This window comes from Blennius ocellaris (genome assembly GCF_963422515.1).
Source record: "Blennius ocellaris genome assembly, chromosome: 15".
Lineage (NCBI taxonomy): Eukaryota > Metazoa > Chordata > Actinopteri > Blenniiformes > Blenniidae > Blennius > Blennius ocellaris.
In genome coordinates, this window is record NC_137664.1 from 12,658,823 (window position 1) to 12,677,554 (window position 18,732).

The 18,732-nt window shown below is 39.9% G+C and overlaps 1 protein-coding gene across 1 annotated transcript in view; it reads left to right on the forward strand.

Moving 5' to 3' along the window:
- Nucleotides 1–8,882: 8,882 nt before the first annotated feature.
- Nucleotides 8,883–18,732, forward strand: part of LOC308140237 (transmembrane protein 132D) — a gene marked incomplete at both ends in the record, with an annotated part of 42,133 nt that continues 32,283 nt past the window's right edge. Inside the window, 2 exons of the mRNA XM_080509922.1 lie at nucleotides 8,883–8,937; nucleotides 13,541–14,468. Coding sequence (XP_080366048.1) covers nucleotides 8,883–8,937; nucleotides 13,541–14,468 — 983 coding nt within the window. The remainder of the gene's footprint in view (nucleotides 8,938–13,540; nucleotides 14,469–18,732) is intronic.

Sequence of the window (18,732 nt, forward strand, 5' to 3'; positions counted from 1 at the left end):
CAGTTGGTTTTTAATTCATGGGCGAACATTCACAGCAGTCTATTAAAAACTGATTTGACAAAAAAAGAGCAGACTTTCAGCCGTGATCATCACAGAGGGGCAGACAAGGTCTCGGTGCTGGCTGAAGTGCTGCTGTGTGCAACTGAGAGTCTAACAGATGGAGAACTGTTTGGCTCTCATCTACGTTGGTTTATCTCTGACTGGAGCAACTCTCTGTCTGTGAGTGTCAACAAATAAATCTGCTCAAATTTAGAAGTAACACTTTGAGTTTTTAAAGTTTCATGGAATAAGCATGCAAACCATATATGTTTTATTTAAGGCATCTGTTGTGATAAAAAAAAAAAAAAAAAAAAAGACAAGCGAGTAACTTAGTTGAACAGCCAGAAAATCTGTGTTCAATGGAGCCTTTAAGATTTACCTAATACACATTGCAGTTATTGCCATAGGAGTTTGCTCCTTTGATGAATTACCATAAAACACTGATTATGCCCACAATATTGCTCATGGCTATAAAAGTATTTAGATGTCCTCATTTACAATTCAGAGCAGATGTATCACTCCCGGCCTTGTTGTTTGTTCAAGCGTGATTATATTTTCATTTCCTCGCACTCCAAAGTGTTCAAAAAGGAGAAATAAAGTCATTATACTTTCTGTGAGAGCTCTCCCCTTTGCTATGCTCACAGTTGGAGAGCGAGTAGAACAGAGGTTAACGCCATGGGTGAATTTTAACGCAGCCATCAAACACCACCTGAAATGATGTGGGTGGATCCAGGAGATATAGAGAGTTGAAGGGTACCTTAAAGTGAAAATGAGAGATCTGACACCATAAAACCAAGAGAGTTAAGACTAACTGATCGATCAAAAATGGTCATTTCCACCTATCCAATCTGCAAATTAAGCAAATGGTGTCAGATCTCTCATTTTCACTTTAAGGTACACTTCAACTCTCTATATCTCCTGGATCCACCCACATCATTTCAGGTGGTGTTTGATGGATGACTTTAATTGTGATATCGAGCAGGTTTTGACTGCTTTTACCCTTGTATGTGTTACTTGTCTGCATAATAGCATGCCATTAGTCAAATGTACGGTATTTATCAAACTGTCTTTATGAAATGATGTTAAGAGTTGCACTCTTAAACTTACGTCATCACTTGAAGAACTTTGAGCAGTCCACACTTTATATTCAGGTAATAATTACAAAGTAGACTGATATATATGGAAGCCGGCACATTCAGACTGTTTGTGCTTGTTGTTGATGTTGTTATTCAGGTTAGAGAAGTGGAGTCACATGATCAGAAGTGGACTTGTATTAATGCAACAGCTCTTTAAGATAAGATAAGCCTTTATTGATCTCACAATGGAGAAATTTACTTTAGTAATATGCACAGCCTTTATGCTTGATAAAGTGTCCCTTTAATATGAGGTTGGACGTGTTCAACTCAATTCAGTTTCATTTACATAGCAACAGTTACAACATGCGCAAATCATTGCAGACGAAATCCCACATTGGTGACAGGAGAGAGGAAGAATTTGCTTGTACGAAACGTCCGGTAGATCCAGACTGTCAGCTGCATTGTTTGGGATCAGTGGATTGTATGGGAGAAAACCTGAGGACAGTGACAAAGAGCAACAAACAAAACGTCAAGCACACTGCCACAACCACACACTTTCAGCAGGAAGGTATGGAGAGTGACATGTAAGGTCAACATGTGGTTGTATGAGGAGTGAGAAAAGAGCCAATGAAAAATGGAGCCCATGGAAGCCACTACCCCGTGAAATACACAAATCTGTTCATTATTTGTCTTTTCTCATGTTTCCAACAGGTTATGTGTGTGCATGACGGATAGATCTGGTTGTGCTGTGATACTGCAGGCCTCATGAGGGCAGCAGTGATTTTTCCATGAGCTCTGACAGCATGGCGCAGGCCCCCAGCTTAGCAATGAATTAAATCACATTTGCAGTGACAAACATAAAGGCCTCAGCAGTGTATTTCATTTGATGTCACAGACAGAAGCCCCATATACAAAAAACTCCAAAAGGGCTGAACTTGAGAATAAGTCCTTCAGCCGCCTCCTCTTACATTTTTTTTTTGGGTAAACTCCCCTGCATGCATATTTGTTTTTCCCATTTCCCAGAACTGAGTGTTGATTCAAACAGTGGGAGAAGCTGAAAGCCTGAGGAGCACAGTGGGAAAACACTGCAGTTACTGAGCAAGGTTATGATGAGACACTCGCTCTGTTCTTGGGGAGGGAAGAAAGAAGGGAGGTTGAATTTGTGAATCAATGAATCTTTGTTTTGTTGCTTCTGATATATTTGCCTTTTCCTGCCCTTAATCTCTTCTGGCTTCTTCACAGTCTCATCCCTCCTTTGCTTGTTTTCTCCCTGTTCACCTCCTCTCTCCTCCTCTTCGCTCCTCTCAACTCCTTCTCTTTTGCTCGGTCTTGCCCTTATTTTCCCTCACTATCCAACAGATCTATATTGAGCTGTAACTCTCTGAAGTCCCCCAGGGCCATTGGATGTTTAAAATTCTTGTGTGTTGTAACCTCTCTATCACTCCCTTTCTTCCTGCCTGCCACCCCACCAGAGGGGGGCACGATGAGACATCCATCTTCCACCAGACTCTCTGAATTCTCCACGAAACCTCAGATATCCACTTAAACAGTCCACATCCATTTGAACCCCCTTTCCCCTCAAATCACAGCAGGGATCGCTCTGGTAAAATATTTTAATTCCACTTTGATATACCGAGGGACCTTTTGTCGTGCGGAGAGTGAAAGATTTCCTTTGAAGTTGGTGGGCTTGATCTGACGTTTACTGGGATTGTTGTAAGCAGAGGAGCTGTATACTATGATAGCAAGTCCAATGTGGGTGCATCTCGGGGGGAAGCAACAAATACGAGTTCTAAATGCTCGGTTTACGCAACACTTAAAGTTGTACTTTTAGCTAATTTTAGGAGTAATTTCACTCATAAACATACTTCACACCATTTAAGAAACTTCACCTTTTTCACTTATTTTAAAAATACAAGTATTCACATCGTATAGTGGAACAGCAGAAAGTCTCCCCCTCTGAGCCTGGTTCTGTGAAGTTTTCTTCCTGTTGGAGGGATTTTTTTCCTTTCCACCAATGCTAATGTGGATATGTCGGGTTTCTCTCTGTAAAAAGCCCCTATAACTGATGAATGTATTAGGATGAACATTAAAACATTAGGTTGTATGTTTTAGGCCAGTGCTTTTAAATAAATCCCCTTTCTTCACAAAAAACATCAGATTAAATTTGTTTTATAACTGAGGCTATTCTTTCAACGGAGAAATGACAAATTCGTTCCTTGATATCACTTTTTTTTCTTTTTACAAATTGTCATTATGTCATTTTTATTTACTTTATCTTAGGAATGCGTTTTGAACAAAGATAATTTTACTAATGGAAATTTTATATATATTGAGTTGTTTGTACAGGTAAAACAAACTGAAAAACTGCTTCTGACCATACAAATGTGATAGATTTTTTTGTGGCCTACTTTAGTTTCTAATTGAATACAATTCATGCGTAATAATACTCGAATACACATTTTTGAATATGTTTTCCATCTCTGGTGCATACAACCAATCTTTGAGACCAAAGGGAAAACCTTGATCAAATGTGGAACATTATTTCATGCGTTTACAAATGCTATTACCTGCCAACATGAGTGAGAAAAACTCTCTGATCCCTCTGAAGGGGACTCATTAAAGGCCTGATAATGGAGAATTTCAACACTTCTGTGTTGTTAAAGAATAAAGCTCGAGTAAGTCCTTTTTTTGTGTGACTTTTTACAGCCAACCTTAAAAACACAACTAAATGTTATAAGTACTAATAAAGATATGTTGGAAAGTGTAAAACTGACCAAAATTACAATGTATTTCACTATTTAATTATACAAAAGGAAACCTATACAGAAGCTAAAATTACCACTGTGTTCACAGTCCCATTTTCTCATCTTAATGGCCAAATGGGACCAGTATCCTGCAAAAAAAAATAGTTTTTTTTTGTTTGTTTGTTTTTGTTTTTTTACAAAGAAGTGATGTGTTTTGTAGTTATGACCATACACCACTTCGAATTACTTTGAAGTCACCATAGATTATTATTTGTCCCATAATGGGCAAACCAATGGGGAGGTCCACAAATTGGTCACAAATTGTGTGTATTAATGGAATAAGTAGTTTCAGTGGTTTTTAAGATCCTATAGTTTAAAATGTAGTTTCCCCAAATGCTTTTGTTTGGTGATGATTATTCCTTTATCCAATAAGATGGGGCCACACCCCAATACCCCTGCAGTAATTTACACCTATGCTCATGTCTTTATACACGTTTTATATTTGGTGGTCTACTAAGTAGTAACTCGCATGAAAGAAAGCCCTTTTAAATGGAGGAAAAATCAAAACTTGAAGTCTAAAAATTTTAATCCCGGGTTCTCTAAGTTGGGGAAATGCATAAATCACCTCAAGGTTTTCTTAACGGTTGCATATGTACAATACTTATCAAACGAATAAGCAATTAATCAAATGATCACAAACTAATTGCCACACAGTGAACTTGCAGCCTTTAGGTCCTCAGAAGGTTTGGAGCCCCGAGGCAGCGGCTAGGTTTGCCAGCAATAATTCAGTCTTGCAAATACACAATGATTAAAAAAACCTGCATGAAATCTCAGTGCTGAAACAAACTACATGAAGAAGATGAGTATGGCCTGTGTGAGTAGTAAACAGTCAGTCTATGTTAATTAACATCTGGAGGATAATTATTTGACCAGAAAGTGACAGTTCTTGCCAAAAGTAAAATCATCTGTTCCTGAGAAATACAAAAAAAACATGTTATGTTGTTTTCATGCCACATGTAACAGCAGCTTGATGTTTTTGTTTTGTTTTTTTTAGTTGATGAATGTATGCTTTATTTTTGTGTGTGTATGTGTGTGTGCCAGTGATGTGAACAGGAATTTGAGAACTGGATTAGTAAGACCTTTTATGACTTAAAAAATAATAATCTTTTTCCATTATTCTATTCCATATAACTGATAATACATTATCTGGAATATTTAGAATGTTTATTTCAACTTTGTGACCTGTCCAGGGTGTCCTGCCCTCACCCACAATAAGCTGGGTTTGGCTCCAGTGCCCCGTGACCCTGAACATGATAAGCGGGATAGAAGATGGATGGATTTCAACTTTGTCATATAAATACTAAAGAGCACTGCCTTTTTCTTCATAAATCAGATGTCCCTCAAGTTAAATCTGTGCACCGAAACCCCCCCCCCCAAAAAAAAATAAATAATCTGGACCTGCCCCTGCATGAAAGGTTGGTGTGCTGGGTTTGTTCATTCTAGACAATGTTAGAAACATGGCCATGCACCGTCTGGCTCTGGGACTCACTCCTCATGTAGAAATGATCAAAAACTCAACGGGTTGCTTCAATTCCTTCTGGTCCAGGAGAACAAAGTCAGGACATATGAAAAAACAAGCCAACTCAAGTTGGGAATAATAGTTTGTGCCAGTCATAATAATGCTCTCAGGTGACCAGCAAACAATCGGAAAAGAAGCGATCGTCCATCTTCGATATATAATCATAGTTAAAGCTGGAGCTGATCCGAGCTGGGCTAAGGCAGGGTACACCATCATCCAGCTTCATTTTGATTTGATTTGATTTGATTTGATTTTGTGTGTGCTTGCGTGTGTGTGTGTGTGTTTGCTGATCTTTAATTCTCTAATGAATTACATGCAAAGTGATACACACGTCTGAAGAAATATACAGTAACATCACTTTTGTACAACAAAGTTCCAAACATGTATCCAATTCTAAAAGCACTCTCAAGGTATTTGTAGTCCGTCACCATGCATTTTAATTTACGAGCACATGCAAAGCCAGTTTGACTCATTTTTAGTCAAGAACATTTGTCAACAAACAAGCTTGAGCACATTGAATACTTAATTTGAGCGTCCGTCCATCTCCTCCCACATTAATGTGCTCTCCAGCAAGGCCGTTTGGGGTTGAGGCTTTTACCATCCCCACTGCACTCTGAAGGAAACGAGTTGATGAGAGGCTTGACGACCAGGCTGGCAGCCCACTGAAGGCATCTCGCCGGGCTGGAAGGCGTTCGTGGTGGCCATGTTCCGAAGATGAACATTCGATTTGTTATTAGCAGAAGAGTGCAGCTTATGTCAGTGAAGGGAAGAAGCCAAGGACCAGAGCCTCGCCTAGGGGATTCATTTTTGGCTGCCCGGAGTGGGAGACGTGTTTGGCTGAAGAGCTCTCTGAGCTCCGGTGCCACAAGCGTTGAAATGATTGGCTGCTCTCTGGCTGGCTGTTGTGCTAAGTGTTATTACGCAGGTGTAACGACAGCTTTATGTTGAGAAACTACACTCCAGCACTCCCTGAAGATCGCAGTGGAAGCAGTTTGCAAACGATTTCCACTTGGATTATTTCATCACTGCAATTGACTTGGATGTTCTCGAGCTACTTTCCCTGTTATCATTCTGTTCATGTGATTCCTGCCATGTGAGGTCGTCTCAACACGATGAGACTGATGTCACCCTCATTTGATGGACTGATGAAAATTAATTTGATAACCATTTGGCTAATGTGGAGTAATACAAGGTATTAAGGAATTATCAAGATGGAACATGGCCATATTTCAGGATCCATCCCTGAGCTGGATTACCGTCAGCAAAGGTTAATAGAGCCACTCATCAACTGATGACTTCAGGTGGCGCCGCCGTTTCACAGGTCAGAGTTGATTTGCATGTCAGGTGAAAGGTCGTCAAGGTCGTCTGTGATGCAGACTGTCCCAGTTCAGTGTTTCATCTCAACAGCCTTGAAACAGTCACATTCTTTTGTATGGTTGATTTGTTGTCTCTTGCAGGTTGACAAAACGGATAAATATTGGTTGTCGACATGAGATAAAGCAAATTTTATCGTTCCCTGTGGGAAATCTGTCTTTGGCATAGTTTTACATTTCTTCACAGAGCAAGATGCAACCACGTTACACAATGAAAACATAACCACATGAACAGTTTTTCATAAAACGATTACAAAGGCATTAGGCGGCTCAAAGCCCAGCATATTGTGCCCAAGTGTTCAAGGTTTATTTGGTAACAACCGCACAAGTCTAAATCTCTACAGAGAATCATCACCAGATGTTAAGTTCTGACTGAAAGGTCAGAACTTAACACTCCTGTGTTTGTAATTTGGATATAAATCCTCAGCATATCTATCATAGACACTTTACACAAATGGGAACAGCTTGTTTTAAGTTTGATGTACAGTGTATCGTTAAGACAACTCTTGTACAGAAAAGTGATCGATTAGGCAATGGCTCAATGCCCAGTCAAGGCATCACTTCACTTTTTGTTTTACCTATTGAAACACATGAGAAAACCCTCTAGGACCCCTTTTATACATATAATATAAATCCTTTTGAACTCCTCAGTCAAGATGACTGACTTGTGATTCTTACAGTGGCAGGGGTTCAATTCCCATTCAAGCTCTGGTTTTTCTGCTTTGGTCATGTTCCCACAATGTATATTAAATAAACAGGAGAAAAACAGACCCAAATTAGTCCAGAAATACACATTATATGGATGGGTAGTCTAATGCTTAGGAGGAGAAACATTTAACAATGCAAAAACGAAACATAGTTTTGTCAACACAACATTGCACAAAAATAAAGTAATTGAATGTGTTACATCTTTTTTATTGCACATTGGTTTGTATTGTACCGTTTATTTTTTTAGTTCACCTGACTGCATAAATACTGACGAAATTCATAGGAGGACTGTTTTTAGTTTAAGAAAGAACATAATTGGTTGTGTACATTGCTGAGGTACTCAAAATCAGTCCTTGGTCATTTCAGACGACAACGCCTATTACCTAATGATCCAGGATGCACAAATCTGCCTTATCTTAAATTTTACTGCAGTCACAAGTACAATGCACACCAACATATGCATTATGAAAGGTACTCAAATATTCCTCTTTTTAATAAGAAACATGAATAGGCCCCTATCACCTGGATTAGTGTGAATCTCCACTGTTTATTCACAGGATCCTATCACATTGTCAAAAGCATACATTTGAGTGAATTTATTTGTCTGGAATACTTAAAGCACATTTTTTAGACAAGCAATAAACTACATAACAGTCACAAGTTGGTATGAAGTAGAAACTATATCTGCAATAAACGTTTTGAAAGATGAAAGTTTTGAAAAATGGACATACTCAGTAGCAACTTGGGATTTCATAATTAAAAGAACGAAGTGCCCATTTAACTTAAATAAATACAAAATAAAAACATTAAAATGCCCCCAAAACACCAGCCTCTTTTGTTAGGCCTGCATTGAAAGTGCCGTTTGGTTCCTCTTTTGGTCAATCACCATCGTTATAAGGCGTCATAGACAAACCGGCGATCTCTGACCTCGTGTACATTTAATTTGCTCGCGGCTCCGAGCCCGCCGGCGATTACGCCCACGTGGGTCCTCTTAATCTGACCTACCGCACGTGTTTACTGATTTCTGTCATGGGAAGAGCGCTGCTGTCTGCCGCAGCCAGTCTTCCTGAGGGGGGGTTGAGAACAGCTGTCATCTTTTAGAGCAAAAAGACACCACATTAAAAAAAAAAAACTACTCCAGAATAACATTTATGTGGATAAGGACCTGATCCATTTTTTTTTTGTTTATTTGTTTTTGTTTTTACATATTCATTCTTTTGAACCTTTCACAGTGACAGGAGGGAACTTCACCGTGCAGGAGGCAATGTGTTGATTTGTTTTGCTGCGCTTGTTGCTGCACACGCGTGCGTAAAAGTCTCCCGGGTGCGCGGACTGGACGGACTCTTCCTGCAACTGTGCGAACATGAAGATGAACTTTCCGTTTCGTGTGCTGCTTGCTGCTGTGGCAGCTGTAAAAGGTGAGGCGTGTGGCTGCTTTTGATGAGAGATGAACAGCTTCTCCTGTTGGTCTGATGAGTTTCCTCCGTTGGAGCAGACTCCAGATGAAAACCTTTTTTTTCATGTGCAAGACAACTGGGCTGGAATTGGCTCAAAGGCTTCAGCTGTGTTCACATAAGAACATTAATTAAGATGAAATGAGTATAGTCTGTATGCTTTTATATACGCTTTGATGATGTAAACACACAAGCTGCATATGCATTTTCTGCTTGCCTCTTGTTGCACGATTCTTCTTTGTTTTATTTGAAGAGACAGATGGTATATTGTTGTTACAACAATAGTATTAACTTTATTAAGGTTACGTTACATTGCGTTGGCGTTTGAAGGGGTATAAATAGATATATTTTGGACAATGTCAACAGAATCTTCCTGAAATATAAATTTCTTTTATTATTTGGAAGATTTATTCATATAGGGATGCATTTTTATTGTAAGGATTTACCCATGGCCTCAACCCCATTTGGTTATTCCTCTGTCTAAATGAAAGTGACAGCACGCTCTCCTGTGTGCATCAGGAGGCTTCATCTGTGGGATTAAAGAGGCCTGAAGCTGAGGCTGCACAGCTGTTTCTCTGGTTGTTTAAAGATAACCTGCATTGGGACCTATGAAGTCGCAGTAAGCAGCCTGTCTCCCTGTGATACCGATATCATGCAAAAGACTACTCTCTGAGATTGCCTGGGCTTATATCTACAAACGATATCTCTATGGACATTTTTCATCATGCACATGTGTGGCTATACTGCACGTCTGTCAGTGCAGGCAGGACCCAGCTGGGTTTTCCATGCGTGTCTAAGTGATAGAGTCCTGCCTTTGATATCTTCTCTCATTGGGAATTATGCATATGCATGCCAGTCTTATCTGTCAGTCCAGTCGCAGATGTGCTAATGTGTCTGAGTGAGTTAGAAATACTTCCTACTGTCTCTCTAATTGACACACGGGTATGTTTCCTTGCAATTTAATTGTGTAGGATGCTTCAGTTCAATGTGGAGCTGTGAAATGGGTCTGAGGTTCAAATATTGGTGACTTCAAATGAAGAGCATTATACTCTTATTGTCTTTTTGCACTCCTTTCAAATACTTTAACCTGAAGTACAGGCTAATGTTTGTCAATTAATATTTTTATTTATATGATAAGTAGAATTTACAACGTTGAGATGTTATGTTGTCTTTAGACTGGGGGGGGGTTCCATTTTCAAACTAATAACTGAAAACATTCAGACGTATCACTCAGGCTGCTTGGTGTAGAATAATAAAATAAAACAAACCAGATGGCACTTCGGCTTGAGAGCACAAACATCTGGAGGCAAGGAATAATTCTCTTAAGTTAACATTTAATAAACTTTTGAGTTTTGCTGTTTTCTATCCTTTATATATTTGATTAGGAAATGGAATCTTGTCTCATGATTTTGAAGGATGGTTTCATTTTCGATAACTGTTTTTGGATCATCACCAGTACAGGTGAACTTCAATATCCTCTCTGTGCAGTGGATTGAATACAAACCGGAAAGCTGAATAACTTTTTATTTTATTTATTAAACCCTTGTGTCTCTCATCACTTAAAACTAACCAGTGTGTAGTGACCACTGTGGAAGTAGATATGTCTGGTCGTTCTCAGCTCTCTGTCAATGAGAATGAAATTAGCGTAATCCCCTTTTGAGGAACTTAATCAACAGTGACTGGCTGGTTTGTATAAAGGTGGCATGTCACAGCTTTGCATGACCATTTTTGTTTACAGGCTCTCCAGAAAAATAACCCTAACCCCAAAAAACAGTGCACATTGATTGGCACTACTACACAAGACCAGTCCTCACACTATCTAAGCAATAATTTAATATGTAGAATCAATTTACAAGCAGCTATTTTTGATCATTTGCTCTTTGTTTTACACATTTAAATACATACATCTCACATCGTAATTTATACATTATACACGACTGAAAATATCAAAAAGACATTACGCGTCCCTTTGAGGAGATGATGTAAAGGAAAATTGTTAATAGAAAAAGACAAATGAAAGCAATTTGATATCCTTGATAAATGTTACATGTCAGCTCTTGCTGAGAGTCACTGACTCCCCTCAGACATGGTTCAGTGTCTTTACAAAGAAACCATATTAAATTGTAATGAAAAGGTACCAACTTAGAACACTAGAAAGAATGAAAGGAGAAAAAAAACCTTAAAGCCAAAGTAGATTAGAGTGTTCTCTGGTCTTTAGAAGAGATTATGAATTTGCAGAATATCCCTCTACTGTCAGCGATAGCAAGCAAAGACAGATCCTCTCCAAGCACAGGCTCAGTGACCACATATTAGAAAATTAGACAAGACGTCATGGATGCCAAATAAAAACAGAGAATTTAAACAACAGCTTAACATATTGGTTTACATCCTCTTGCAGTGTAAAGGCTTCAAACAAGCTTGAAACATTTACTTTAACATTTTTTATTGAGACTTCAAGGAGCTTAACGCACTCTCGCAATTACAAATGACCTTTCCAGGCAGAAATGGGGATGATCCTCCTTTTCAACATGTCTATCAAAGCTGAAGAGAAAGTAAAAAAAAGAGACTTGCAAGCATTCAGACAAAAAAAAGCCTAATTAGGTAGATTATATACTGTATTTAGAGTGTACGTCAAACTCTATTAATTCACATTACTGTATTTCTCTATTGCGTGATATGATGGACAGACATGATATAATGGGTGAATAAGAGTAACCACGAACATGTAGGAGGTGTCTGGTGGATCAAAGGTGTAATCTGTCATCAATAATTACTATTTGTCACATAAATAAATCAGAAATGTTTCTCCACAGTATTTGATTGTGGCTTTTAAGATATTGTTGTCAAAGTACATGTGGCCAGATTCAGGCCAAGGCCGCAAAGATTTGATTTGTGTGGGATTCATGCCAAGAAAGAGTTAAACCTAACCCTTAAGTAATGCGACTTTTATATATTAGGTGACATTAGTGATTCCCCAGTAGTAAGTTTATTTTTATATTGGCTTTAAGCAAGAGTTCAATCCTCCATTGTATTCAAGCTACATATTTCTTAATGGACTGAGTAAGGACTACATGCTTTACCAAACTCAAACTTGTTGGGTTATTGGGTTTATTTTATTAGCCTTTTTTTTTGCTTTTAAATACAAAAAGAAAAATACTGTGGGATGGGCAATGTAGTCAAATATCTAGGTTGCATTCATTAAAGAGGTGGTTCATAGCGACAAATGCATCTTCTTCATGTATAGTAATATCAATAATCTACAATGAAAGCAACCTTGTGAACAATGTAAAATGTATTGTTGGGAAGTCTTGCAATGACAAAGTAATTATATCCCAAACACAGGTTTCCTTACTTTTTATTATGTTGGTCAATAATTATCACCAGGATTTTGGCTTTAAAATGATCTCCAGTAAACTGACGTCTTCACTTCGCATGAAGAAAACTTATGTACATTCACAGATCTTCATGAAATGTAGTTTGAACAGAGTGATACATCACTCCTCAAACTTTTTGGGGAACAGGAAGAGGCTTTGTTTTGGTGAAGGTTTTTGCCTTCAGATAAGACATTTTTATGAAAGGGAAAGTCATATACGCTCATTAATTATAGAGCACTTCAACATGGAGGAAGGCAAATTACCGCGCGTCTTTGACAGTGAGGAGTCGGATCTGTCACATAGAGACTCCTAAAGCATCCAGCAGTCACTGCAGAAGTGACTTGTTACCTCTCAAATGTTGCAGGTGGTATTTACTTCACAGTGAGGCAGATATTGTGTTTGGAAAATGGAGAACAGAGTTTCTGTGGTGAAATACAACAGAGACTAAGGTGATCAGAATTGCATGTATGGAATAATTACAAACTATTTCTGAGTTTTAGTGCTTGACATGGTATTGATGAATGATTTTCTGTAATTTAATCATTTCGTCAAAGTGGCCATGATTGGCTGCCATCTGGATATAAGGGTTGCAGTAGAAATTACTCTCTGCCGTACTGTCTATTTCACACTACTCTATAATGACAGCCATCGCTGTTAAATACAGTGGTGCACTTTGAGAAATGTGAATAGAGACACTTTAGAAGGACAAAAATAGCAAAGGTTTCTAGTTGTTTGACAGCAGCTTGCATGATAGTACATTGAGGGTATGTTTGCTCCTCAAAAATGTAACTCTTTTTGTCCTTTCCTCTGTTCAACACAGGAACTACTCTTGGAAATAAACCATATTTCCTTTATAAACTCTGCCTTCACCTTGATACTCCTCTTGGTTCCCTGAGATGACAAAATACCCTGATCAGCTTTTTGATCCTGACTCAATCCTCCTGGCTCCCAGTTCAACCCTCAGTCATCAGCTCTTTGGTTTGTCTCTCCAGCCACAAACTCTTTTGTCCTTCCTGCATTCTCCCACAATCCTCATCCAATGTTCCCAGCTGTAATTGCTCACTGACTCAGTAAATTTCAACTGTGAGTAGCAAAATGGCGGATTTGATATCCAACATTAAAATGTTTAGTTATAGCTGTGGTCTAAGTCAATGCCCCTAATCTTTTTCTTGTTACAAATCTTTTTCTTTCAGTTGCTGAGAATCAGAAAGTTTCTGAAGATACTGTGACAGCCCAGGCTCCAATTCCAGTTTATCCCAACGTCAACTTCCAGGTCCTCAATGTGGACCACGTATTTTTGAGACAGGGTAGTACAGAGCAGTTGGGGAACTCCAGTCTGAAGCCACAAACTCAGACTTTTCTCATCACTGGACCTGGCGGCGGGCTCCTCCAGCCGGCAGTCAATGCATCATATGGCCCCCTTACTGTGGATGCCCCTATACCTCCAGATCTTCTCCTCAGTGGGCGCAAGATCCTGCCAGTCATTTTGGCTCGCCAGGTTCGATCCTCATCCCCCACAGTCAAGATTCTCTTTCACATGCCCACTGGCAACAACATCACTCTTGGGCAACAGACAGTCTTGTCTAAAGACGATGTTGGGAGGAAAACCGGTGACGCAAAGGCCAAGGATGGAGCTCACTGTGTGACGGCTTACGCCTTTTGGGAGACGAGGGAAGTCCGTGGAGCTTGCTTGGTGTCTCCTGGTGGATTCTGTGTCGCGCAGTTGAAGCTGGAGCCGACTTGGTTCAGCTCAGCCAGCAGATCAGGAAGCTCCAGCAGGGAAACGGACAGACCTGAAGGAATTAAAGGGATTCGGGGGAACCTTGTAGAGGTTTACTTCCAGAGTCGGTGGGACCGGACAGGCCAGTGCGCTCCGCAGGATAGCCTGCAACGAGTGGGAGTGGGTAGAGGAAAGGACTCTGGGGGATCCGGGACACCAATGAGACGAATAGGAAGTGTCAATCTTGTCAAGGCTCCACCAGGGAACCCCACTTTTCTTCGACTCAGGCTTGGAGGTGCTGTGGTGATTCAGACTTCTTCTAAACCCCTCAAGACCACCGATGTAGCCACATTCTACGTGTTTCTTGCGAGCACGTCTTCCATGGAGACCTTCACCCTCAGGTAAGAATGAACAGACTTGGCAACGTTGTTACTCCAAAATGTCCATCTGTAAGTTGATGAGTCATTTGGGAAATGAGCTGATCTAACAGTAGCTAAATACTGCGAGAAGCTCCTGTTGTGTTTTCCGACTTGTTTTGGCAGTGTGTAGAAATAACCTGCACGGTGTGTTTAACTTTACTTCATTATTAAAGAAAACATAATGAAAACTACAAATCAGATAAGCGCTGCTCACATACAGTTGGTGCAATGTCATATGTAGGTATTATAATACATATTTAGGTATTGAGGTGGCTTTCAATTAGGGATGCATTGATCCAAATATTTTAACTTCCAATCTGATCCCGATACCCGGACTTGGATATCTGCCAATACGATACTATTCCGATACCAGAGTTCTGTTTGCTCTTATGATTGTTTTCATTATTATTGTTGGTTTTATATGAAGATGTGATAAACTCCTCTCTACAGGAAACTGTGAAATGTACAAATGCATGCTTCCAAAAGGCAACTTGAGGTTAGTATGAGCTCAGAAAAGGAAGCAGTACAAAATATTTTTATTCAGTTTGGACAATGTTGGAATCTGCATGACGTCATCATCTCATAATAAACTTGTTATATCTTTAAAACCTCAATAACTTTATTATTCTTTGGGGAAATTCTTTAGCAATGCAGCACAAGCAGCATTTTTTTGAGCACTACCACAGCACAGATGACTATTTTCACAAAGTTTTGTGTGGAATAGGGGGCAGTTTCACAGAGGTCTGAATTGCCTGCTGACAGCATGGAGGAATGAGCTTTTCATTGTTTTGATGGCACTGGCAGTGCTGTTCTCCTCGGTGAGCTGACGGCCTCACTGTACAACGGCTTTGTAAACATCCACGTTTCTGTGTTGCTTTGCTGTGTTTTGAGTGTAAAATGCGTCCAAGCAGTGGACATGTCAAGAAACTTTGGATACCCACAGTACTACTATGTTAGCGTGCTCGCTGGCTCCAAACTGTGCAATGGATTCCCTGACTCATTATTCCACGTGCCATTGAGACGTGCCGCCATTCAGGAAATCCATTCCACATTTTGCAGCCAGCAAGCAGAGCAGCCGGCAGGGAAACACTTGTGGAGTCATTTCAGCAGAAGCGCAGACGAGGCTTCATAGATCAGAAATGTCCGCAGGTTGAATTGAAAATGTACGATCCGTAAAATACATTGGTATCAGAACCCGATACACATACTGGATTGGATCGGCCACATCCGTACTTTCAATTGGAATATTGCAGGTTTGATTGCCCATCTCCACCTGTCTACATGTAGAAGTGTCCTTGAGCAAGACACTGCACCATATACTTAACCCAGATAGCTCCCAATGGATGGACTGAGCGACATGGCAACCGTCTCTATTGGTGTGTGAGTGCATGTGTGAATGGGTGAATGTGATTAACAGTGTAAAGTGCTTTGAGGGCTGCTCAGGAAGTGGAAAAGTGGTATATAAGTAAAATCTCTTGACCGTTTACCATTTTACTTGATTGTAAAAAGTACATTAGTCAGAGGACACTATCCCCCAGGAGAATGAAGACTACTGAGGGGTAGGACTACTCATATGTTTAAGCTTAAAATGGAACAAATATTTGTCATTTGATCAGTTCAATGTTTTATTCACATTCTATTCAATATAATGCACACATGAAGATGGTTCAAACCCAATTTTCACACTGGAAATTGAAAATTTTACTTTAGAGAAGCTAAGTTTTTTATTGTCATTGGACATTACCGGACATTTTATTTGAAAACTTTCTTTTTTGCAGATCCATATGATGAAAACAGATGTAAAGAATCGGCATCAATTTGCACATATTTCAACAAGTACTTTTTCATGGTTAAAAGTTATCTTCTGCACCTTTTCTTATACTTCATTCTCTAGTATTGGGGCTACGGTTAGCTCTTGCTAATTTCCCCAAATCCACCAGAAGTTCCTGTTGTGTGGACTCAAAATAATGTACCAAATACCAACGAAACCTTTAATCTGTCAGTCTGTCCGTCTGTGATATTGTTCTAGAACTTTGAGGGTCCAGGCCACATCTCCTGTGATTTAAGATGAGTGTTGGTAATCTCTACAATGAGTCAGTGCAGTTGGGAAGTCAACTTTCAGGTCCTTTCAGGAGAGGCAGTACATAGGAAACAAGTTTCCATGAGTTGGCAAATGCTGCCAATTAAATCAGATTTATTTTTCTTTTTAAACATTTTTCATTAAGGTTACTACCAATCATTCTTTTATTTAACTGAGTTCATTGGATTTTTATCATGAAATATTCAAGCCATTTGGCCATATAAAGAATACAGAGAGGGGTCTTATTTTCCATTTTTTGAATTTAGGTACGTCGTGTACAAAAAGTACAAAGCATCATTTCCAACAGCCGTTGCTTCATTATGTCATAGATGAGGTTGAGGACAAGCATCTTGGCGGTATTGCGTCAGAATTGTTAGTAAAACTCGTAAAGCATAAAAAAGACATATTTGAGTATACGCACCGAGGATTTGCTTCATGCATTTAAACGGTTGCTTAAGACACTTGAATGCTGATCAAGGCCCACCATCAAGGCCGTGCAGTCAAACGCACGAGTGCCAGCGTGACTTGTGACGTCTGCCACTTATACCAGCTTCATTAATCACTGACATGTTATATTTTGCCTGCTTCTTCGTCTTTATAATTATCAGGGAAGATTGGCGGAGCACTTTCCCATAAATATGGGAATAATTGGCAATTATTTCATTTGAACAGGTCCCTCTGGTTATTCTGCTTCATAGAAAATATGCTTATTTGCTGGGCCAAGAAAACAAACACCTTGCCTGTACCCTTTGGGTAAATGTGAATGTTATACAGAGCAGTCTCGTCACCTTGAAAAGCACTGCTCAATCTTTTCTGAAACTTTCTCATAGTTGCCACTTGGAGCACATGGCTGGGTGCAGTGTGACAGTTTTTATCAGTGCCACCGAGATCAGTGGAATGTAAACCCTTTGCAGTTAGGTTTCTGTTTCCAGTCTTTGCACTACTTAATAGTTTTGTTTGAAAAGCAAGACAAATTTCTCGTTAATCCCATGATTTAGTGATATCATGCTGCAAACATACCAAGCCCGCTGTAATCTGCTGCAGGATGCGGGCAAATGGAGAGAAATGTTAAGACATGTATTAATCCACAGGGCGTGCAGTCGCTGTGCGTCAGTCAAACCCCAGGGCTCTTCTCTAATACGAGACTTACCATTCACAGACACAAACATGCCTGCAGATGCACACAGACCCACAGTCCCAGTGACCTGAGTGCAGCTTTGCCTGCATTGTTGAAATGATGTGAATAAGATTTGGTGGAGAGACGCTGACCCTTTTAACATCTGCTCTTGTTTGGACTATTTGTAAGGATTTGCAGCCTCTTCACCTGAAATGCCCCAAATTCAGAGTCACTGCCTGTAACCGATGAAGTTCCTGCAGTTAGGCCGTTGATTTTTTGCTCCATGTATTTTTGACCCACTGCCACATCCAGAATGAGATTGGACAAGAAGAGGGGGACTGAGTGCAGCCGCTAAGTCCAAGTGAAGGCTAACTCTGAGGAGCTTGGCAAAGTGATTGATTCCTCCTGGGAGAAATCCCTGCTCCACTTCCCTCTTTGGCCAAAGATTGAGTCCACTCCAGCAGGGTTAGGCCAGATAATCTGTGGCCCTGATTGAAAATGAATCAAGAGGTTAACTCTTTAGGGTAGGAGATGATCTGGGCTGACTGCAGGGATTAATCGTCGATCTATGTAAGAGTGCTTGTGTGAGATTTCGCCACACCCACCTGTTAAGCGCATACGTACTTTGTCAACAACTGTTATTAAATGTTAAAAAAAGAAAAGGGGAAAAAAACCAAGCCCTGGCCATACACGGCATGCAAGCAAGAAAGGGTCATTTTCTTTTTCACGGGTGGTAAATGTCACCAACAAACAAAGTTGTCGAAAGTCTTTAACGTTTCAGTTTTTAACAGAGACTTGCGGGTTTTTGTTAACGGCAATAAAGAGTTGTTCAGTCTGCAATATCTATTCTGCTCCCCACCTGTGGTCATGAACTCTTGGTAGTAAGTGACAGAGACAAAAGAGGGAGGATAGAAGTGGCCACAATGAGGTTTCTCGGCAGGGAGGCACTTGTCTGCTTGTGGACAAGAAGCTCAGTGATCCAGCAAGATCCTGGCATTGAGTTACTGCTTCTCCACACTCAATAGGAGCCAGTTGAAGTAGTTTGTACC